The 24362-nt window shown below is 38.8% G+C and overlaps 1 protein-coding gene across 3 annotated transcripts in view; it reads left to right on the forward strand.

Annotated features, from left to right (window-relative positions):
- Positions 1-24362, forward strand: part of LOC146321001 (glutamate receptor ionotropic, kainate 2) — a 371281-nt gene that overhangs the window by 263640 nt on the left and 83279 nt on the right. For all 3 annotated transcript variants that reach the window (XM_084725990.1, XM_084725988.1, XM_084725989.1), the window contains exons 11-12: positions 8086-8292; positions 14984-15207. In XM_084725990.1, the coding sequence (XP_084582116.1) occupies positions 8086-8292; positions 14984-15207 (431 nt within the window). The remainder of the gene's footprint in view (positions 1-8085; positions 8293-14983; positions 15208-24362) is intronic.

Here is a 24362-nt window from a genome sequence, read left to right on the forward strand (position 1 = left end):
CTTTAGTTGGTTAAACTATTTATTCATATTTTATTATCGTACAGTGTCAGTTAACTGTTGCTCAGATGTTACACATCTGTCCGCCACTAAACAGGGCTGTAGTGCCAGCAGATGTTAGCCCTCTTGGTCCAGGATGTTTTTATGATAAAAAATGAGACAGATGACAGCTCCTTAATGGTGCAGTTTGTCAGTATTCTGATCTAAAACATGAAAATAAGGTTGTGTGTAAGCTGTAGCTGCACTGTGTAGCAGCTACCATCAGCTCTGGATAAGCAATGCTGTTTACTCGCAGACAACTGTAATCCTGCTCAGTCTGAAAAGTTGAAGCATTTGTTGAGTTTTAGTCATGTTTTGTAGGATAGTGTGCAACATTCATAATGCAGTGTCACACATGTAAACGGCATTTAAAACTATGATTTGGTTACTGAAGGGTGTGATCAATGGCTTCAAATGCTTCTTAATACATGCAATGTTTTTTTCAATGAATAAGTTGGGATCAATTTGAACTGTTTTCTAAGTGTTTTCTTGCTGTCAGACTTGTCAACTAGTCTAAAATAAAGTTTTTAATTTAATTTAATTTAAATTTTTGGTTACATTCCACCACAGGCAGCAGGTATTGCGGGAACACACTGGGAAATTTGATGGTCCAAAAAATGAGCTAAGCAAAGAGCATTTAGGAATTATGTAGATTTGTGTCATCTCATTGACTGTGCATTGAAAGGTCACGACAAGTAAGGTCAAAGTTAAAACACTGGTGAGGTGTAATATTGAAGCACTGTGCCACGCTGAAGGTAGCGCTGTATGAGGTTTGGCTACTTTGCTGTCTCGACAGGAGAACAGTGGCACTTTTGCCAATGATTCTGTGGAGAGGACCCAATTAAAATGTGAAAAAAGTGTTCAGCAGAGTCAACAACTCTGTCAGATGCTAAAAGCTGGCAGAAGTCCGTCAGCTGGCTGTAAAACTGGCTGTGCACTGGAGACAATGAGTTAACAGGAGCAGCTGCAGATATCTACGACAGTATTGCGCTTTAATTACTGTGTGTTCCCAACAGCCACTGAGTTTACTTTCATTTACATGGTGACAGTGATGACAGAACACATTTATAGAAAATGTCTTACAACCAGGTAACTTCTATTTTGCCGTCTTTCATCGCTGAATAGGAGGCGAGAGCTGCCCAATCACTGTGTTTAAGTTGTTTGATTCACTGTGATGGGGAGCAGGTCACAGATGTCTTTGTTACTTAAAAGCTGAGCCTTTCTTTAAGTTGCTTCATGTTGTCAACATTCTTAAGATTGTTTGCTAGTATCTAGAAAAATCTATATATTGAGGTGGTTTGATTTTTACTCTTCAATTCAATGTGTGTGTGTGTGTGTTGATATTAGAAATAAAATGTGCAAACAGACAGACAAAACAGACAAATCAGGAGTGCTTTGGAGTGCTTCTTCTACTTCTATCGTGAGCAACTTACAGTGGAGAAAGACTTGTTGTACTCTACATAAATGATTCATTAACAATAAAGTGAAAGAAGTATCCTTCTGCATTTTACTCTCTTAAAGAAGTGCTAGGTTAGATATTTCATGTTCTTTTCATTGTAATCATTCAAATTAGTTTTGGGAATGCATGCAGAACTTTATAAATATTAAAATTAGGTACTAATGACCAGATAAATGTATTTGATGTAATGTTGTATTTTGTGTTCAGTGGCTTGGCTCATAATATGAGCTATATAATTCAGTTTCTGTTTATTCTTGGTAAATTCCACATCCACAAATCGAACTGGTCTGGCTACAAACCCTGTTTTCATCAATTTGCCCTTAAACTGAAACAATATGGCACTTTAATTCAATATGTGAGGAAAAAAAAAGTTGCAAAAACTTCAAAAATTTTGAAAGAATTACACTTTATTTAAACTTAATATTATTGTTTGGACTTTCAATAAATGTGCTAATGAACGGACTCCTCTGGCATGTATAAAATTGTTATTTATCCTTGTACTTTGTTATACTTCTTTGTGCTTTATTGTTGTGAATAAAGAAAGCTACGAGACTGCCTAGTCGCTTACTGACGATGTCATCAACTGGAGACCATGTGACCTACATGACTGCTAAACACACCCACCAGCAGAGGGTGCTAAATAACAACTAAAAATAACTAAGTGATAAAATAGCTGACTCGTTTTGCACTTAATTGATGCAAGCCATTTAAAGATACAATCACAACAGCAGATAGGTCAACAATCAGCATCACCAACAAAAAAAACAGTTCCAAAACTGAGGCAGCTCACCTTGGAAATGGTCTTGTTACACCAACAAAGGTCCAGTCAATCCAAAAAACACTATCACTGTGCTTTTGCATTCAAATGTCCTGATCCTCCACTTATTATCCATCTTAACTCAAGTTAGCCTGTAGCTGTTAGCGATGTCTTGGTATCAATGTCGCGGCTGCACTCTGGTCATGCAATATCCAAGGACTGGAGATCTTGCTGCCTACCAAATGTCTGGGGATTTCTAAATGAAAGGTAGTTTCTTGAATGGCAGCCAATGCCACTGGCAAACCTCCGTCCCTTTCAGTTTTTTTTAGAACTCGCCTTAGGCCGGTGACATAGTTACTGTTTAACCTCGCATTTGTGTATGCATAGCGCTAATTTCTGAGGATGTGTGCAACCATTGCTCCAAATGGATGCAGGATACATGAGGCAGCCATGATACATAGGGGACACAATGCTCTGCTCACACTCTCCTTAGAAGTAAGCTCACGATGTCACATCTAAAGAGGCACCAGCCTAAAGGTTCAGCATTGGGAAGTTTTATTGAAACGCTCTAATTGTTTCCACCCTGTTTAAGCAATGAAAGCTGGGACATTGTCTTCAGTCTCTATTGAGCAATGTGTTTAGAGACTATGAATCTACCCTCACCTTGATCTTTCAGTTGACATCTCACGAGGCAATATAGGAGCTTCCATGTCGTGTCCACAGCCCACAATAGCATTGACAGGAAGAGCCTATTCCTCTTCTCTCATGTGAAGACAGAGCTGTTTGGAGCAGACTGTGCTGATGACTGGATACCCCAAAAATGAAAATATGCAGCTTTTATGTGATATAAAGCTAGAACGGGGAAATTATGTAAATTTAAAGAGTTGGCTGTGAGTTGCCTTTTATATGAATTGCTTTTCCACCACAGTACTTGTTTTGGCACCTTTATATGCACAAAGTTTAGTTTCAACAGTGGAAAGAGCACTGTAATGTGTTTATGCTTCAGTTACTCTGCAGCAGGGGTTTGGGGGGGGTTTCAAATGTCCGTTTTTTTAAAGGCCTTGACATACCCCAAGAAAAAGATGTGTAAATGTTTACTTATGTTGTCTTCTAGGCTAGAAAAAATGGGACACAAGTGAAAGCCGAACCATTTATCCAACAGCATTTGGCTCACTTTGCCCCATAGCCATTATTCTTGAACAAAAAAAAAAAACTTTTTTAGCTTAGCAATTCAGACTAATCTTTAGCTAAATGGTTCATTTGGTTTTATAAATTGGAAAATCCCCAACATATGTAATACGCATGTCAAGCGATTTTTTTTTTCTGATTAAATAAATATTGCTACTCACCATGACAGCCTGATAGAAATGACTTCCAGAAAGTATGGCCACATGACAACAAACGTGCACATTTTCCTAGAAACAGGCCATGGCTCGACGTACCCCTACCTCATCTAACCCCACTCGCCCCTATTTTCTGTGGTATTGTTATGAAATTTGTTGAACTTAATTAATTAAGGGTAAATGCTGTGGTCCCACTGTTTTTTCTTGCCAATAAGCCTTGTCTGCAGGCATCTGTTTGCAAAAATAATCAAGTGGAAATACAAATGCTCTGTTTCATTGTGTTCAAACTTCTATTACACAATGCTAGTAGCACTTGTATGATTTTGACTCTTGGGTGGGGGGACTTAAGGGTGTTACCTTTCAAAAGAGATTAAAACCATGCATGTCCTCCAAATAGTTCAAGAACAGCTTTCATTTTACCTAAAGTATTCCAGGAATAGGTATTTTAGGCTAATTTTAGAGAAATTTACAAGTCAGGTAAAAGCATTTATGTTATAGAGACATTTCAAGTCTAAATATGAGATAGGAGGTCTCACTTTCACCCACTCTTCTCAAACCAGGACTCCCGTTCAATACACAATAGCCGAGGCGGTGAGTGATAAATAAGCCTAAAGTTAGTGTATTTGAAAATGAAAAGCTGGCAGCCCTCTTCCTTCTCCCAGACTCTAATATTGGCAGTATGAATGAGTGTTGTCCTTGTGCACTCAGTAATAAAAGTCCCAAGAAAAACTACCTGTGTGGATTTAAAAACACTGGCATGCTCACCCCCGTTGAAGCAGAGTTTCAGTTACCATGGCGATGGAAAGAAAGGGAAGCGCTGCTCCTACCTTGGATTGCTACATGTTGCAATGAATGTGTACACACCTGCACAGCACACTGCTGTCACGTCAACAGTGGCTGACCTATCATCTCAGATATTCCACTGGTAATTAGGTCTGGTATGTGTGCCTATTTCTAATACCAGCATGAGAGGTGATGCAGGTATATGTACATTTCATTTATACGCACCTTCAGCCACACGTCTGCACAAATACGCGCTGGTGTGTTTTGGTGTTTACTGTATGTCTTGACATTGCGGGCGCTCTGGTATTGATCTGTATGTGGACGGTGTTTTCTGCTCTTTCATCAAGATTACATCACTATCCTCACAGCCATGCAGCTGCTGAGGGATAATGCAGCAGCACATAAGCTACAGCAGATATAACAATTTATGTTGTGCGCTGTGTCAGCAATGATCAAATTGATGGTTGCACTGTGGTTTAAGTCAGACTGTAGTTGCTAATTCTATCTGATGGGACAGATTTACATTGTTACAAATTATAACTGATCATAACAAGACGATGAAGTCATGGTGGTGACTGCCAGTCTTACTAAAAATTATTTTGGATCATGAATAAACAGTTCTTATGTTGGTAAATGGGGAAAGATTAACAAGACTTAACCCCTCAAGTACATTATTTTTCAATCATTTATGATAAAATGTCCAATAAATCACACTTTATTAATATAACTCTGTACAGTAGCATTGCTCTACAGTAAATATATCAAATGTTTCAATAGCTAATGTGCATTTAAGAAAAATAATGAGTTACAGATGCACAAATGAATGTATACAACAATAGTACACATCATATTAAATACCACTGTGCCTTGTTCAGACATGCACCATAACTTCCATGCATATTTTAAAAATATGCTTGTTTCTGATGCAGCAGCCTCTTTCTCTGTCTATGATAATAAGAGGGTGTGGATGGCCAGCAGAGAGATACAGAGTTAAACAAAGTTAAATTAATATGATTTCTGTAGGAGAAATAAACAAATATCAGTTTGCTGATGCAAACATGTTAATCTGTCTTTCACAGAAAATCAATTTGAATCCATTTTTTTTTTTTTTTTATCAGTTGCGTCCTCAATTGCTGTTAATGATTGATAATAAATGTGGGGTGGGTTTGGCGTCTGAAGGGGTGCATGCCAGAAAAAGTTTGGGAACCACTGATCTAGTCTAATAATACTGTGCAGTATCCTACTAAACCTTTAATCTACTGTATTATAGGATACTATAATCAGTTCCACGAAGTTGCAACAGTTAACGCAAATTCAACCAGTCCCTGTGAATTCTGCACAACCTTGCAATTTTGTCCAATCACTGCAACTTTTCTGGAAAATTGACCGATCATCGTAGCTTCCTGTGAGTTCCACCAATCCAGCCTGCAGGATTTCGCTCTATGGAGTTAAAAGCCACAACTTTTAATCAGCCACTCTCACGTTCTATAAGAGCAGCGGCACACATGCACAGATGAAAATTCAGAATAACCGGTGACGGCGCACCATCACACTGACAACTTTATTCATGTCTGCGCGAAGGCATTACCTATAAACAAAAAACACAAGTGTGTCGGTTGCTTATTAGTCAGATAAATAATAAATTAATACATTCAAATATCACCATGGGAACAACTTGTGGTTTCTGTTTTGTCTCTCTGGAACCTTCTGAAAGAAAACTATTTTTGGAAGCTTTGCTTTTTCTTTCTCGGCTGCTTCTTTCCGTTCTCATTTCTACAACCTGCTTTTGTGTCTATACGCCATTGCTCACTTCTCACTTACTTGCTGTCTTGACACTTCACTTGTTAACTTTTCTGTTTATTTTTGTTACTCTCCTTGTATGTGTAAAACTTATTTCGTGTTATCATACTATTGTACTGTTTATTTGACAAATGACATCAAGTTTGTGACACCATGAAGGAAGTGTATTGACTGATGAAGAACTATAAAAACCTGCCACAGCTGTAAAGAATGAGGACAGAGAGGAGAGGAAAATTTCAAAATAAGAACTTGTCTTTGTCTTAGCTGTGTCTCCTAGATGTAAATGAGCTCAATTTAAGACCAATACGAGACATTGACCATTTTCTTGTACTTCTTAAACTCAGCTCCTGAGAAACAGCCTTTGTTGACAGCGAGATCTAAAAGAAAACTCAGTTGTCTTAAATGAGAGTTTAAATTTGTCTCAGTGGTCAAATTAAAGTCTTGTTGGTCCATACGGTCATCAAGGAGAAACCTCTGAGACACCTCTGAGCTCAGCAAAAGATCTCCTGCTTTTCTTTTGTTTTCCTTCTTTTTTCTCCTACAGAGGGGTTTAGGAGAAACTGATGAGACTTCAGTAAGCTCACTGTTGTGAGAAACAAAATTTTCCTCTGGGGATTGGCTTTGTTCACACAATAAAAGCACTGCCAGTGAGACCTTGAAATGCCCAAAATTTTTTTTAATTAGTGATAAGAATTAAACAGTGACACAGGAAAACAATAAAGGACACTATGGACAGATAGCTTAGACATGACATGATAACACAATGCAGTGAGATATAATATAACATAGTCTAATGTAAAATAATATAATATAATTTAGTATAATACCTGTATATATGGTACTTCTTCCACTGGTGGTATGTGTATAAGAAAAAAACTAATATTATATAGATTATAGAGAAGGAACACAGGGTTGACAAAGTTATGGTTTTAGATGTAGATTTTACTTTTCTTGCTCTATAATTTATCACTTCTGTCCTCACAATACTGTGCAGTGAAATCATTATCCTCAACATCTGTCTGCTATCACTATTACGAGTCAGATTTATGATATACAGCAGAAGCAGCACATTTGTTTGGCCTGCCACTACTGGTGAAAAGAACAAACTGTTTGTCTTTTTCTTCCGGCCTGCATACTATTAAAAAACTCCTGCCAGCAGAATGTGTCAAAGCTGTTAGCAATCTTAAATGATTTTTTTTTTTCAGTAGTGGCACAGTTATATTATAAACAACACCTGCCTGACGATATATTTGTGGATTTATTTGTCTGACAGGGACGAGGGAGTCGTAGAAATGAGGGACGTGCGGTGAGAATGAGCGTCTAAGGCTAACAAAGACAGATGGTGTGTGGAGCAGAGGTATAAGGAGGGAGGAGGAGGAGGAGGAAGCAGGGAGTGGAGCGTGGAGGAAAGAGAGGACATGGCGGAGGAGATGCTCAGTAGGCGGGAGGGAGGGAGGGGAAAGAAGCGGTATGAAAGAAGACATTAGTAATCGGCCCAGCTGTTTGTGTGAACAGAGCTGAAGCGCCGGCTCTTTTTGTGTCCGTCTATCAGAATCTCTTATCTTATTGACAAAGCATGGTGGTGTCCTGAAAGCTGGGCCCGGGCCCAAAGCCAGCCTGCTGAGCCTGAGAAGAGCACAGAGTCATTGATATGGAGGATTATCTCTTATTATGGTCATGCCTCGCTTTACACCCAGCCTACCTCACATCACAGGACTGGGACTGCTGGCGAGCACACACACAAACACAGCGCCTTTACACACGCTTTGCTAGCCGAGCCAGTGTGTGTTTGGGCCTATCTCACACATCAGACACCCTCTCAGATAGGCCTTATCAGCGGGTAAAAAGATGCCAAGTGCTGTGGAGACTCATTCCTCCTCCTCCTCCCCCACTATTTCACCTGACAGGAGGAGCCATATGTGATGTTCAAGAAGTCTGACAAGCCGCTGTACGGGAACGATCGCTTTGAGGGCTACTGCATAGACCTGCTGAGAGAGCTGGCCAACATCCTGGGCTTCACATATGAGGTACGCCTGGTGGAGGATGGGAAATATGGCGCGCAGGATGAGAACACGGGCCAGTGGAACGGCATGGTCAAGGAGCTAATGGACCACGTGAGTCTCTAAACATCTTTATTATGAATGTCACATCACTTCATCCTGGTTTATACAACTTGGGACTTATTTTCATGGCAATTGTTCTTTGAATTATATAAAACTGTACACACCAAGATAACTGCTGTAATTTGGCAATGAGGACCCACAACAAGAAACAATACATGTCAGATGCTTAAACAGGTTGTAAACACAAGTTTATTGCTGTGCCACAATTTCCCACTACACACTAGTTGTAGTAAACTGTAAGTTGTAACACCCAAGTTGTAATGAACTGTAGTTATCTTTTAACTCAGCGGCTCCCAACCTTTTTTCCTCTGAACCCCCCCACTTGTAAATAAGGAAAGCTGAGTGCCCCCAGCAGGCACACACACGCACATACACCAAAAGAAAAAGTGATTTGTTCCAAAGCTTTACTGTCTGAAATAAACACCAGTTAATTTACTTTTATTCTTAAAACCTTTGTAACCTTTTTTTGTTTATTTTAACAACTAACAGTGCAGCTTATACACATTCATTCTTACCAAAATAACTATAATGATTTATTATCACAGAGCTTGAGAGGTCACAGAGGCATGGCCCACTAAGTAGCCTGCCCTTTTTTAATTTAGAGAAAGAAATTAATCTTTTAAAATAGTTTTGTATACAGACTTTTGTATTAATTAATTGTATTTAACATATACAAATTTAATTTTGACAGCCTCAGGGCAAACAAAGTCTTGAGGCGACCCTCCTAAGGGGGGCCTGGATCCCAGGTTGGGAACCAGTGTCTTAACATAAACAGTGCTGAGAGCAGGCAGAGTGGAAGTCAGTAATAAAAAGCAGGCAGCAACAGGTAAGTAAGTATAATGTGTAAACTGACAATGAAAACAATTGGTGTGGGTTTAAAAATATGTTTAGTGTCTATTATAGTGTTTATTGGTCAAAAACTGCATTAAACTTAAAGGGACAGTTTTGATTTTTTAAAGTGGGGTTGTATGAGGTACTTATCCATAGTAAGTATATTACCTCCAGGTTTGCAAACCTGTAAAACACAATCACTCACTTGTCGCTCTCTTGTGTTCACTGGTGCCGCAGCTTTGCTCCCGCAGTCATTGTTTCCATAGAAACGAGCCTAGCTTGTGGCTACCAAAGCTAATACTTTTTGGCACTTTTCACAAGCAGCAAAGCCACTGACAATGTTATTGTCTTGGTCTGATCACACCGTGAAAGGTTTCTTTCTCCCAAATGACCTTCAGTGATATATTGTCCACAATTTGGTGTCCTCCACTGTTTATTTTTGCCTTTTTCCATCCATTTCATCTCATATTGCAGTCAGATCAAACAGTAACATGATATTATTTGATTGGATGTGGGGTCAAAGGTTGTGTTTTAGGTTTTCACAATAAAAAGATAATAAAACAGAGCAGGAGTGGCTGGTCAAGCTTATATAATGGTGGTTTACCACTGACAGCAAGGTGAAGTGGGGAAAATATTCTAAATATAGCATACACTTAAACTGATAGTGATTTTTCTAGTATCTAATTGTGTTTTGCAGCAGGACATTACTTAGCTTCCTACACCAGTTCTCCTGCTGCTTCTCCAAACTGAGGTTATGTTAACTGCCATCCACTGTAGGTAATACACTGATTTTGGAAAAGTACCTCATACAGCCCCATTTCACATAATTGGAACTATCCCTTTAAACATCCTGTCTAAACTTTCCTGCCGAAAGTCCTTCTGTCCACCTCATCAGATTTTGTCTGTCAGAACAGTTGTGTTTTTTGTACTGCTTAAACAATACATTCATTAATCTACTGGTTGAGTGACAAAAATAAATGTATACATACAACTTTTGAAGTCATTTACAAAGCAAACTGCCAAACACATCTTTGGGTTTTAGACTGCTGGTCAGACAAAACAAGCATTTTAAATATAAGACAAGATAAGCTGCATTGATTGAACGCAGGAAAGTGTTAGAGCTTTATGAAGTACCGAACTAGATGCTCAATATATAAAGACAAAGAGCTAGAGCACTATATACACTGAGAGCAGATGTCATCTTGGGTTCTTATGATGAACATTTCTCAGATTTTTTCTCCCTACACATGAAGTATACTCTCTTCTTATATATTAAGAGCAGGTTTTACAGACGTGTCAAGCACCAAATCTGTTTTCTTTTATTTTCATTTTCTGCTTTTCAAGACATGTTTAGTGTAAACTGACATATCAACAGCTCTAACAGTCCAAATGTTTGGCTGGAAATGACCAGGAATGAGATGTAATGAGGAGGAGTATTACACTGAGACACAGTGAGTGGAAGAGAGAATGAAACAGAAAGAAGAGGGAGGTAATGACTAGCTCTGTTTCAGAGTACAGCGATGCGAGGATAGCATAGATTCTGATGTGACTTGTTTCCCCTACAGAGCTTATTAAAACACACACAGACAAGCACGCACAATCTGCTCACAGTGTAGATCATTACACTCGACAAAGTCCCAGTTAGGATAAACTGCACGGGCAGAAAAATATCAGACGCTGCACGGCCGGTCGTCGATATCTGACCCCATTAGACGAAGCGCCCACGAGGGGTCAAGTCTCCCTTCACTCCTCCACACTTGTCTTCTGCTTCTGCTCTTGATCAGCGCCGTGATTGGCCGTCGTGACAGATAGTCTGGTCTTTAATGGGTGAAGGGCCCAATCCCCTGTGAGATGATGTTCAGCGTGGGTTTGCCCCACTTTTGTGCGCAGGGAACCCGGCTTGACTTAGACAGATGGTGATTGCAGCAGACAGGCCCTCAGAAGGCTGGGGAGCGCGGACTCACAGAGAAGAAGTTCAGCTGAGGAAGAAATGCTGAATTGAGCTGAACAAGTTGAAAACATCCTGTCAGTGGAGTTTAGCCAAATTATCTTTGCTCTGTCTGATGCTCAAAGTGGAGCAAACGCATCCTGATGTATTTACACTGCGTAGGGTTGCATTAGAGGAGTTTGGACGAATCCAGAGATGGCTGATATCAGCAAGACTTTTCGTGTAGCACCGCTGTGAGCAATGAGCTCAGTCAATTCATCCTCGAGTGATGTATGGCAACCTTCAGAAGACAAAAAGGATATATCTTTGAGAAATGAACCACTTGACCTTGCTGTGAATGTTTAGCATTTATAGTCACAATGCAGTGTGAGATTTATTAACTGTCAACAGCACAACACGCTTTTCAGCCCAGATATGGTAACATGACTTTCCTGGGCAGACTCTGTAAGTCCCTCCTCTATATCTCTGAAGCACACGTCTCACATATGAGCACGATTCATGTGCTTGCCAAACAAGGGATTATGGCATATTATAAATAACTCAAAGGAAACGTCATGTTAATGTTCATTTAATATCAGAGCGCGTAGTACAAACACTCAGAGTGACAAATTCTGTAAGCAAACCTTCTTCCACTGCAGGACTATAACAAAATGTTTCCATGTAGATGTCTAGTCAGTGTTGATAAATGTAAATGTAAATGTAGTCAGTTGAAGTAATAAATTCTTCAGTTCTGCTATACTGACCAAAACAGCTGAGTTCTCCTGCTTGAAGAGCTGTGCCAACAATGCCTATGTCTACATTCTTAGAAATGAGGGCTTTAAAATGGTTCTTCCTAGCCAGAGCCGTTTGCTTCTGAAGAAACCTTTTTTGAAGAAAGGGTTTGTCTTTGTAAGACCAAGGGTTTTATCAATAACGCTTTTCATCCAAAGAACCCTTTTAGAAGATATAGTTCTTTAAGTACTGTTGAAATCCTTGAAGAACTATTTCATCTCTGCTTTGTCAAAGGTTTTTTGCACCATAATATAAAAAGGTTCTCAGTAGAACCCTCAGAGTGCATTCTAGATAAACGCCTTTTAATATAGAGGTTCACCGTAGAATCCCTGGGTGGGTTCTAGATAAAACCCTTGGGATATAAAAAAAAAGGTAGCCTGTAGAATCCCGAGTGCAGTCTTGATAAAAAACCCTTGGACAATAAATGGGTTCTTAGGAGAACCCCCTTGGTGGGTTCTAGATAAAGCCCTTAGAGTATAACAAGGTTCTCAGTAGAATGCTTTGGTGGGTTGTAGATAAAACCCTTGGAATATAAAAGATTGTCAGTAGAACCCCCTGAGTGTGTTGTAGATAAAAGCCTTAGATTCTAAAAAGGTTCTCAGTAGAACCTCCTGGGAGGTCATTGTGACATCACTGTGACATCACTTGATGTAGAAAGAACAACAGATTTTGAAGCAGGAGAACTCAGCTTTCTCTGTCAGTATAGCAGCACTGAGAATTTTATTGCCTCAAATGACTACATTTACCATCAGTGCTACTGGACATGATGAAGCACTTGCCAAGGGTTCTGTTGTTCTGGTCTGGTTTTGGGAAGAGTTCCTGGAACAACACTTTGGTTTTTCTCCAAAGGTAATATAAATTTGAGGCACATTCAGTGGATGCTGAAAGTGCTGTTGACAGGTATGATTGATCACAGCACAACAAGGATAACTACATAAAACACAAGAGCAAACATCATTTTTTATTACTGCATCTGTATCGACCAGTCAGACAAAAAAGAAGGGAACACTGTTGGAACATTGGAGAAAAGGACCAACCAAAAAGGAAGACCATGAAGAATATTTGTTAGAAAAAAACAGATTTCCAAGTCCTCGTTAATATTTAGGGAGAGGAAGACACTAGAATAAGTAGTTAGAAATTAAACTGAAAAATGTCAAAGTGGTGCAAGTCATTTGTTAAGTTGCATTATGCACATTAACTAACTAACATACTTATTTTGATATTTTCCTTAACCTGCTAAAGTACTTTTTTGGCATTATTTTGAAAGTGTAACTAGGCATTGCATATTTAGTATTGGTAATATAATTATGCAGCCTTGCATGTGCAAAGAAGAATATCTACAGTATTATAGTTTGAAGCAGAGATCCACTGACTGAGCTGCCAAAAGTTGGGAGTGAAAATATGGGTAAAAACAACAAAAAAAACATTGACAATAACAGCACCATGTCTTACACTGTTTTCTGACACATAACCACTAACTTTGCGAGCAAACACTGCATAAAAAAATAACGCAGACAGTCCAGCTTTTGCCTTTTCATGGCATACTAAAGCCTCACAACTTCATGTTATAGGAAGCTGGGTGTTATAGGTTGTTAAGTTCTTGCAGTAGTAAAGAACTGTCCCAACAAGTGAAACTATACTACACTGACAGAAAAAGACAAACAAAGCCTCGTCTTATGAGGCCGGGTCTCAAGGTAATTGCTTCTATACATTCTCCAGCCTCATTAACTGCCCACAATGTCAATGCAAGAAGTAGTTTCAGGCTTTAAATGACACAGATGCATTAGTTATCTTCAGTCTACTTGGGAACAAGAGTAGCAACCAACCAAACCAAACTCCTGAGGCTGTACGAACACGAACTCTCTGACCAACAGTTAATCACAGCTGTGGAGTCTGTTGAATCAAATATCTGAAAGATGTTTCAAAATGTGGTTTGAAATTGTTAGTAGTTGCCAAGTGAGATATTAAAAGAGATATCCTTTTCTGTTTAACAAGAGGGCAGGAGATGTGTGTCCTTAAACACAGTGCTTGTTATCTCTGGATGGATGAAAGCTCTTACTAAAATGTCAATATTTTTGTGTTTTTGGTGAAGTTGACACTATTACACTAAGAGCTTGCAAAGCAATTGTAGCATTTAGCAGTAAAGAGAAACAAAAAACCCACACCAGGCTTGTTGTGATGCCCATTGCCAGCCAGTTCTCACTCCCAACGAATCAAATACATCAGCTTGCTCAGTGCCCCTGTGCTTCAAACTAAATGTTACATTACACATATAAATTTAGTTATGTACAAAAGTTACTTCATGTATGTAACTTATATTATGTACAATAACTTGCTTAACTAAAATATTTATTTTAATGCACATTATGTTTTCTTTAACCTGCTGAAGTGGTTTTTGTGCCTTTATTTTATGTCTTCCAGCATGTTGCATATTTGTAATTGCTAACTTGACCAGCACTGAGTTCAGGAAAAGATCACAGTTATAGTTAAAATAAGAACCTCAATAAGTACAGATATTATGTAGTTACAAAGAAATCAATGCCGACTTTTGGTTTCACCACATTCACCCCACCTCCTTCATGTATGGACTTTCTTGCTCTTTAAACCATGCCACCTCACTTCAACAGCACATCAGACACTCTAGAGGAGTACCTATAGTGTCATAATGTGAAACATGGGGGCACTGACCAAGCTGATATGTTTCTGAAGTGTTGGCAGCAAGAACTGGACAGTCTAATCATATTAGCTCGACCACAGAAAGAAAGCAAAACTAATAGTATATTGTTGACTGACAAGCTGTCCTATATGTCTCTGTACCTCTTAGTACACCATATTAACTATAGTCCTATGATAGGCTACAGCTCCCAACCATCCTAACAAAAGGAGAAAGTGGGTAAAGAAAATAAATGAATGTCTTGATTTAGGTCCCAAAGAGAGAAAGGTGAGTTTAGTAGCTGGAGTATATTTGATGGGTGGAAAGAGAAAGAGGGCTTTAAATTTCTTGCTAAGTGCCTTGGGACAGACTCTGTAGTGTGTAAAGACCCTGTTTTCTTAATTTGATTGCCTCTAAATGCTTCCTGTGCCCGTGACTTACGGCCTATCTCTCTTCCCTTTTATGTTTGCTGTTGACAGAGAGCTGATCTGGCAGTGGCTCCCCTCGCCATCACATACGTGCGCGAGAAGGTTATCGACTTCTCCAAGCCCTTCATGACGCTGGGTATAAGTATACTGTACCGCAAGCCCAACGGGACCAACCCTGGGGTCTTCTCCTTCCTCAACCCCCTCTCGCCCGATATCTGGATGTATATTCTGCTGGCTTACTTGGGTGTCAGTTGTGTGCTGTTTGTCATAGCCAGGTAACATGTCACTTCCAGTGATCACAGCTTCATACACAGTCAGACACATGCTTAGCTGCCATCGCTCAGCCTCGCCCATCCGACTAACAACAGGCTAATCTCTGTAATTACAGGATCTGCGTCCTGAGCACACTGACTCGAACATAGTAAAAGCTTACCACTCAGTGACAATGCCGACACTAATCAGTGGTCCTCTAACAAAGCTCAGACTCAACGTCAATGCTGTGTAACATGTTTAAAGCAGTTTAACCATGAAGGATCACATGGAAATTTGCCTTTTCCACCATTAGACACTGATAAAGAACTCATTTTTCACTTCTTGTTTCAGATTGGCACTTGGCAAGGCTGCTAGGTTACTCCGGGCCTGCTTCTGCTCACATTGGTATCAGTAAATAAAACCACAGGAGAAACAGGCATACTGTATACAGGAACACAGAACTTAGACAGAGAAGTTGCAGCCGTTTGAGGGTTGTGTGTTTGTGTCTGAGAGAGTGGCAGAAAGGTTGTGCACTCATATAGATATGTGCGCGCAAGTGTGTGTGTGGGATGTGTTGAGCTCGATGTGAACACTGCTGCCCCTCTCCCACCTCTCCCTCACTGTCCCCAGTGTCTCAGAGTTCATGCTGTCTTTTCTTTTTCTCTCGTTTCCTCCACCTTGCTTCAAACATCATCGATGACTCAGAGATGTAGTCTATCGTTGTTTTTCTGCTTGTTTTGGGCCTGTCTCCAATTACTGGCAAAAACAAAAGTCATGTGGACTTACAAGTAGCTGGTTTATTAGAGTTTCCAGTGTCCAATCTGATGTTATTCCTTGTAACCTTTGCTAAGGATAACAAACTTATCTATATACTCTGGTGTTCACTGCAGCTGAGAATCCATCAAGATATCCCCAAATCTATCTGTCTAGACTACTTTGCTATGCTAGGCTTTTAAAGCATAAAGAACTGTCTGCTATCAGACGTAAACATCTGTTTTTTTGTTTTTTTTCCCTTAAAACCTTACCTATAAGGTTATTTTCTGTAGTTGCTTTGGATTACTTTCTCACTTCTGCAGCAAAGTTCTCTTATAAGTGGGGCTATGACCTGCAATTTCAGGTCTCTCTCTGCAGTTTATCTGTGCCACCCAAGTTCAAATGGCATTAGACTTGTTCAAAGAAACTCAACGCAAGCAGGGAGTGCCGCAGAGTTTAAGTACATCGCTCTAAATATGCTTGTTGCAAACATTTCCGAAGATGTACAAGGTTTTAGAACTCATTTGGAGTTGTAGTAAAGGTGTTGGTGATGGAAAGTGATGAATGGTAGAGTAAAGAAACTCATTAGAACTGTTCATATGAATCAGAAACATTCACATTAGGCTTTTGTATGAGCTTCTACTTCTTTGCTCTGTTGGTGTCACTTAATGTGACCTAACCCGACTGTACCCAGACTGTAAGAAAACCTTGCATAGACTGGTAGGTGGGTAGGTGTTGTACCTATAACAGATACAAGCAAGTCTGTATTGTGTTATTTGCTTGTGATCATCTGTTCACTGCAGTTAATATGTGCCACCCAAATTCAAATGGCACTGGACCTGTTCAAAGAAACTGAACCCAAGGAGGGAGTGCCGTACATTGCTCTAAACAAGCTTGTTGCAAATACTCCTGATGACATACAAGGTTCTAGAGCTCATTTGAAGCTGTACTAATGGTGTTGGTGATGCAATTTATTGAAAGCATAGAGTACACAGGGGCTATGTTAAGTGTTCTCTGTGTTACACAACTATGAGTAGAGCATTGTACTGATTTATAGTAGGAAGCCATAAAATAAATGAAGTCATTACACCTGGTTCTATAAATCAGAAAAGTGTTTGGAAGCACTTTTACTTCTTTGCTCTGTTGGGATCATTCTGCTGAGACTTTGTGACCCAACCCTAACCCTAACCAACCTTGCACAGATTGGTTGGTTGGCTGGTGTTGTACCTATAACAGATTTGTGTCCATCTACTCTACGGTTTAGTCAGGTGATTCAGCCAACATCAGGAATGCTTCAGCAGGTGGAATGAGAGAAACACATTATCTGCGGTTGTCTCTCCTTTTAGTGTCTTTGCTCAGACAAATCCTATCAGTTGGTGAAACTAGGCCAATGCTTTTTCGAAGACTTCCTCGTCTGATCCAGTGGCTCTTCCGTTTGAAGCACGGTGAAGAAAAAAAGAGAAAGAAAAGTACATGTTAACTCTAAAACTTTTGGGAGACATCGGCTCTCTTGTGGCCGTGACCCGACAGTTTTACTGTTAACACACATGTGTTTTTCCGATGTTACTGGCGATATGATCACACAAGAGAATAAAAAGCGGCAACTGTCATCTAAGTTGGCTCAGAATATGCACCTATCTGTATTTAATATCACAATAAGTACGTGTTTGGGTAAGTGTATAAATTTCCCCCTCACTTTATTCCTTCTTTTCTCCTGTATACACAAATGCATGCTGGGCTACAGTTGCATGATTTTGCTGTAGAGTGTAGCACACAACAGTCTCACAAAATTTCGTGAAATGAGAAGCCTCAAAGGCAGATTACGTATAGTGAACAGAAAGATGGCAAGATTACATCCCTCCACCATGTCAGAATTTCGTGACAAGAGCATCTTTACATATTTATAATATGACACCTTTTCATATCTAAACAATAGACTACACTGATAGCAATGGGCCTATCGGACTTTAAGTACATTACGTAAGTCACATGATGTAAGTCTGATGTTAAAAACATGATTAATATTGTCAAACGGTTGCAGTTTGGTTAGCCTTATGAAACAAAACTGCTTGGTTAATTCAGGCACCAAAACTACTTGGTTAGGTTTAGAAAACGATTGTGGTTTGAACAGGACATGTGTACTTCCTCGCTCTTTGTACTGCTCTGTGATAATTACAATGGCCACCTCTTTAACGTAAATATGGGTTGTAAGAAGCTGCTTGCACAGACGACCTATACAGACATTTTTCTGATGAGAACAGCCTGTTTTAAGACACTGTCAGGCTTTAGGTTAGTATGCTGTGGAGCCTCACTCAGGTTACCGAACTATCAATGTTAGGATTAAAAGAAGAAGCAATGTTGCAACACTTACTGTTGTCAAAGTCACAGGCTTTGTTCTTCAACCACCCCACCTCACACTTGTCAAGTTTTCTAGCTGTGGACACCAGCTGTCTTCCATCAACAAACTTTTATACACATTTTGAAAGGATTGAAATAAAAATAAAAAAGTAAGGTTTTACAGTCACTTGAGGTGATTTTTGCTTTTTTCTAAAAAGTGTAATAAATATAAGAAATATGAGATTAATAATCCGTGTTGTTAATGAGTGACTGGTCAGTGTTAATGAGATTCAGTATTGTTACAAAGCACCTGTGTTAATCATAGACCCAAATTTTGAAAGATTGTGTGCTTCCTTTCATTATTACTTACATTGGTTTGGTCCATCACCTACCTATTGGGACTCTTTTTGCTGCCAAAATATTTAATATATGAATTAAACAACAAGCAATAAATGTAGTGAGTTATTCAGACCATCGGGGAAAGTAAGAAATACAGACCAATCTATTATTTTATAATTTATTGCAATGCATGCTGTAATCTCAGTTTGCACTCCTCTGGCAGCAGCACAGCGTCCCTTCATCTCCTTTCGTAACGTGCACCTCGGGCAGGAGGCTGACGGCTTTTACAATGTTTATGGGGACACTGTGTCTCTATCATTCCCTTTATTGTCCCCACCAGCTATGGCATGAAAAATATTCGCCTTTGCACGGCTCTAAAAAATGATCGCTCCACACAGATCTGACGAAACCTTCCTCACATGAATACATGAAATTAACAAAAATGTCTGACCATCCTTTACTACATTGTTATTCACTGTTTGAAGTTAGAAAAACTCTTTTAATGACATCATCTTGTTGCGCCCTCTTCTTCTGCAATTTTGTGGTAGTTTTCCAACTGAAGAATTGGCGCCACCTACTGCTTACCTCAATGAACCATCTACTAATGAACGCATAATGGTAGTGGACGGAAACAAGCATTAATTCATATTTTATTTTGCCAATTTAATCAAAATTCTGTTAAAATTTGGAATACTTTTGGATGAAAACACTATTCTGTCTACTGACCCAGGGTTGCCTCTCAGTTAAATGTGAAGTTTTTAGGTATTAGTATAAAACAGCAGGCGCTATCATTTTACTAAAAAAAAAAAAGAAAATATCTGCTTATTCCACACAGGTTTCTATCAAATTAATCCTTTCATGGTGCAGAGATACATTTCTTCTACCTTCTGTTCACTTACGTCATTTGTATGTTAAGAAATCACTCTCATTTCACAAACGTTTGTGAGATCAAACTGTCGAGCACATACAGTACATTTGACAGGCGAGACCTAATAACACGAGGTTTAGTTCCACTGTGCATTTATATACTGTTTATATATGTGTGTGTACACATTACACATTTTATCTCTGTATGCTTGTGTTTGTGCTGTACTGTGTGACTGACTGTTTGGATGAGTGGGAGACTGACAGAGACTGAATACTAGGACTGACGCACACAGTGCTAGAGATAGAGCAGCTTCTCTTTGCCATGTGTAGGCCTATACCACATGGGCACACAGCTAAAACCACATGATTACTCTGTTGTACTGCCACCTGCCCTGGTATCTCCAGTTACTGATGTTAATGTTACCCGTTGTTTTTGCTTTTATGTTCCCTCTAATGACATCAATAGCACTGTTGCTGCTCCTGGCACAGCTGATGAAACAGCTGAAATAAAAACAACCTCTATAGTACATCACACCTCTGCTAAAGCCTGTGCATTATCACCTTGTTACACTTTTGCGAATCAAATTCTCCACATCCTACACATCAAGTGAATTTCCTTGAGATAAGAAGCAGAGGTAAAGCTTAGTGGCAGTAATTTATCATAACGTTTTGTGCAGAATATTCTTTGTCTTCCTCTAAATAATTATGACTCATGATATTGACATCTAATTCTCGCCTGTCTCGCTCAAAATTAGAATATTTCTGTGTGCACAGTCTTTCTTCCCTCACATCAAAGTGTAATCTGTCTGTCCCCGGTCTTTGAATGAAAAGCCTTTGGTTAAGTACGTGCTCATATTAAAGGCACAGCCCGCATCGCGTGGTTGAAATTCTCCTTTGAATCCCACGCTGTCATCTAATTTGGATGTTCAGATATAATCTTCCTCTTGTAATCTAGATTCTGAAAACACAACGTGGGTATTGAGTCTTAATGAGAAAAGAGAAGGTTAACAAATATAATTGAATTAGCCCTTAGAAGAAATACAGCTTCCTAAAAGACTAGACTGGGTTGCAGTAACAAAGATTCATTTAATATAGGATTAGTTCTAATCAGAATTTAGTGAAATGAATGAATAAATTCAGATTTAAAATTAAGCAGAGTTCTGTAGAACAATCAAAAACAAATCTCTGTTTAGTAAATCCAAGTTTATTGATGTAAACAGAAATGAAATAGAGTTTAATCAATATGAAGATGCTTATTTATCCAAATTAACATAAATAATACATAAACCCTGCTTGATATTCCTTAACAAAGTGTTTGTTTGCTAGATACAAAGTTAACGAATCATTTCCTTGTTTGCTAGTTAGATAAAACATTAACAAAAAGTACATTGTTTGCTAGCTAGCTAAAAGGTTAAGAAAATGTCACAATGTTTTCTAGCTAGATTAAGTTAACAAAATGTTACATAGTTTATTAGCTAAAAAGTTAGCAAACTGTTATATTCTTTGCTAGCCAGATAAAGAAGTTAGGTAACCATTACAATGTTTGCTAGCTAGCTAAAAAGTCTACAAAGCGATATATTTTTTTTGTCAGGTAGATAACAAAACATGATTGTTTTCTAGCTAGATAAAAAGTAAAAAAAAAAAAAAGTTACATTCTCTGTTAGCTATATAAAAACTTAGGAAATTACATTGTTTGCTAGCTACAAAGTTAGTTAGCCTAGTTAGCCTACTCTGGCTTGACATAGAAACTAGTTTCTCTCTAAAAAGTTGTTGGCTGAATTAATGGAGCAATATGGCCAAAGAGAAGATTATTAAAAATGGACAACAGCACATCTTAAAAATAATTTGGGCAGAATTTGTCCCTCAGCTTTCTTCAAGTAACTTGATTATTTGCTCAGTCCATCTAAATCCATCTAAAAGGCCATGTTCAAAGTTAACGCTCCTCAGTTGTCAGTTTAATGATATTACTGGATCACATTTTAAATTGGAAGTTAAAGGTTTGGTGCTACATAATTAAATTTAATGTTTAGTACGTTTAATAGTTGAGTAAACTAAACTGAGGTTTAATTAAACTTCTAAATATAATCTGTCCTAATTTTAAGTACATTGCAACATAATTTAAAGTCAAATGATCTAAAAAATAATAGTCTGTGCAAATTAAATAATAATAAAATATGTCAGTTTTTTCAAACTTGTCAGGTATAAAGCTGTGTTACCTTAGAAACAGATGATGATGACTGCATGATATCTGATATTTAATAAAAAGATAGTGTTGCCTGATGCCTGATGGACAACAGAGATACACCATTACAGTGACTGTTGTACATATGGGTTGAACTGTAAAGCATGTTGCTAATGTTATGCCAATATACAGCAAATTATTTAGCCTGCACTGTTTTCTTTATTAATGTTGAACATTTTCCAAGGCACATCATAATGTTTTTGAATGTGTTCTGCCAACCTTTCAGGCAGCAAATCATTTTCTACCTTTTTTGTGAAGGAAATCGGCATGCAGAGACATGAGAAAGGTTAAGATGGGTAATTCTTTATAGTGAGCATCGTGTCTGTTTTGCAGGTTTATCTTGTTATGGCAAGCTTCAACTCTCCTCCGCTTGATATTAATGTACGGTTTCCTGTGGTTAAAAGCAAGGCACAATACGTTTGTATAGCAAGTTTTATATACAAAAGAAGTGCAGGAAAGGGAGGCAAATAAATATAGCAAACACAAATTAAAAGGGCAGGGCACTTTTATATGAAAAAGAAATCTACAAAAAAGTAAATCCTAGATGGGTAAACATGTAATTGAACGACAAAAATGTTTTCATTTTGGATTTAAAGGTAATCTTAGTTGGTAAATCTCACATCTTGTGAGAAGTTAATCCCAGCTCTGTGGTGAACAGCAACTAAATTCTGCTTCTTTACATTTAATTTGGAGTCTGTAAATGTTGCAAACTGCTACTTCATTACTGCAGGGGCATGGATGGTTCATATAAGACACTCATTTTTGAGAATTGGGACAAAACTGTATGGGTTTTGATTCTGACTCTTCACTTCAGTTATGCTGGGAAAATATATTAACCTTGTACCAGGCCAATCTCCTAGTGATTTGGTTTTTTATTAAATGTAGACGTCAACTTCGTCAGATGGGAAATCTGACGGAGTTGACGTATTATGAGTCTTAAAAAAAAACATTGCATTTTTTCATTTCACAGCATAGTTGTCGTGAGCAGCCAAGTGTCTCAGAGTTCTCTTAATGTTAATCAAAATACACATTTTTAAACCACAATTCTTATTTATCTTTGATTTAGAAGGACTACAGAGTTGACATGTTATGGTTGAGACACATCTGATGAAATATTATTGAATTTGTCTTAAAAATAGAAAGTTTACCAGTGTTTGAGCAGGAAGTGAGACAGGGGTCCTTAGGGTATAGCTGACCCTTTTTATGCCTGAGTAAATCATGTTATTGTAAAAATCTTAGGTGATGTAAATCTAGGACACAACATTTTCATTAAAAAATGATTTTCAGACAAAAATCATTATAAGAACAGAACATTTTAATACCTATGTTATCAGTAGCTATTGTTACATATATGCCATATATATGAATTCTTCAAGAAAAAAAATTCACCACAAAATTTAAATTAGAGTGTTGATATTAATGTTTAAAGATTTTTAGGAAGGACATGATTTGTCCCAGTTCCCAAGAATGGGTGGTATTTTATTTTACTTTACATGCAGCAGTAATTCTCTGTTCTACAACACACTGAAAGCCAGAGACCTGAGAATTGGTGTTTTTCTTTCTTTCTTTTCTTTGTTCTGAATGAGCTGTTCAAAGTACATACAGTGGTCCAACTTGCTGGACATAAAAGATACTACAACGTGCTTTGGAAAACGGTGGCAGAAAGATGTACTGTTCTGCTGCTTTACTGCAGACTGCAAAATGTATAACAACAATGGTAAAAAGCTCCTAAAGTCTATCATCCTGTGACGGAGAAACAGGACCACTCTGGATAACTCTGTTGACTCATCTCCCCTGACATTGGCGTTATCATGCGTATCATCGCTGGAGTTTTCTGCAGGATGACCCTGCCCCGGCAGGAAGATAAAAGCCCTGCATTGTTTCGGCGCTGCTGGTGGATTCCTCGCTTTTTTTTTCGTCCGCGCTTATCTCTGCACTGACCTTGCTCAAAGTTTCTCCCTCTGCAGCACAGATGACCTGAGATAATGTAAGGGCAGTGTAATTGGATCAAAATGACAGCGAATGGGCCAAGCAGCTAAGCTGTGTTGTCTCCTGTAAACGGCATTGGTTTAGAATTCCCTGACCCAACCACTGCCACCACCAGCAGCAGCAGCAACAGCAGCAGTCCAGCCAGCCACTCCCATTATCCAGCACGGCGCTGACAACTTCGCTCATCCATGTTCATGGCGAGCAGTAATTGGCTTTTCACGACATGATCGGAGGAAACACACTCAGAGACCTCTGCGCAAGTGATTGGGTCACATAAGTCACACGCGCCGCGGCAAGGTCGCAGTTCAGTTGAACTCAATTTGGCATTGCAAATTGACAAGCAAGCAAATCTGGGGCAAATTGAGTGAGCAGACGGATTGATTTAAGGCCAAGGATTCTCTTAAAGCAGAAATAAAGGGGGACGTTCAGAGGTCCTTGAGCTACACTGCACAATATCCTCCCGAGTGTTGTAGGGGTGAAAAGGAACGCCACCGCTAACCACATTATAATGGCAAAGCCCATTAGTCAATGACAGGGTACGGTTATGATGCTGTCACTTTATCGATACAGCCATACATCTTCATATAGAGTAGAGTATTGCAGTATTCAAGCCAGTACTACTGTATTCTACCCAGAGGACGATGGATGGCA

Source organism: Lutjanus erythropterus, chromosome 9 (assembly GCF_056507025.1).
Source record: "Lutjanus erythropterus isolate fLutEry1 chromosome 9, fLutEry1.hap2, whole genome shotgun sequence".
Taxonomy (NCBI): Eukaryota; Metazoa; Chordata; class Actinopteri; order Lutjaniformes; family Lutjanidae; genus Lutjanus; species Lutjanus erythropterus.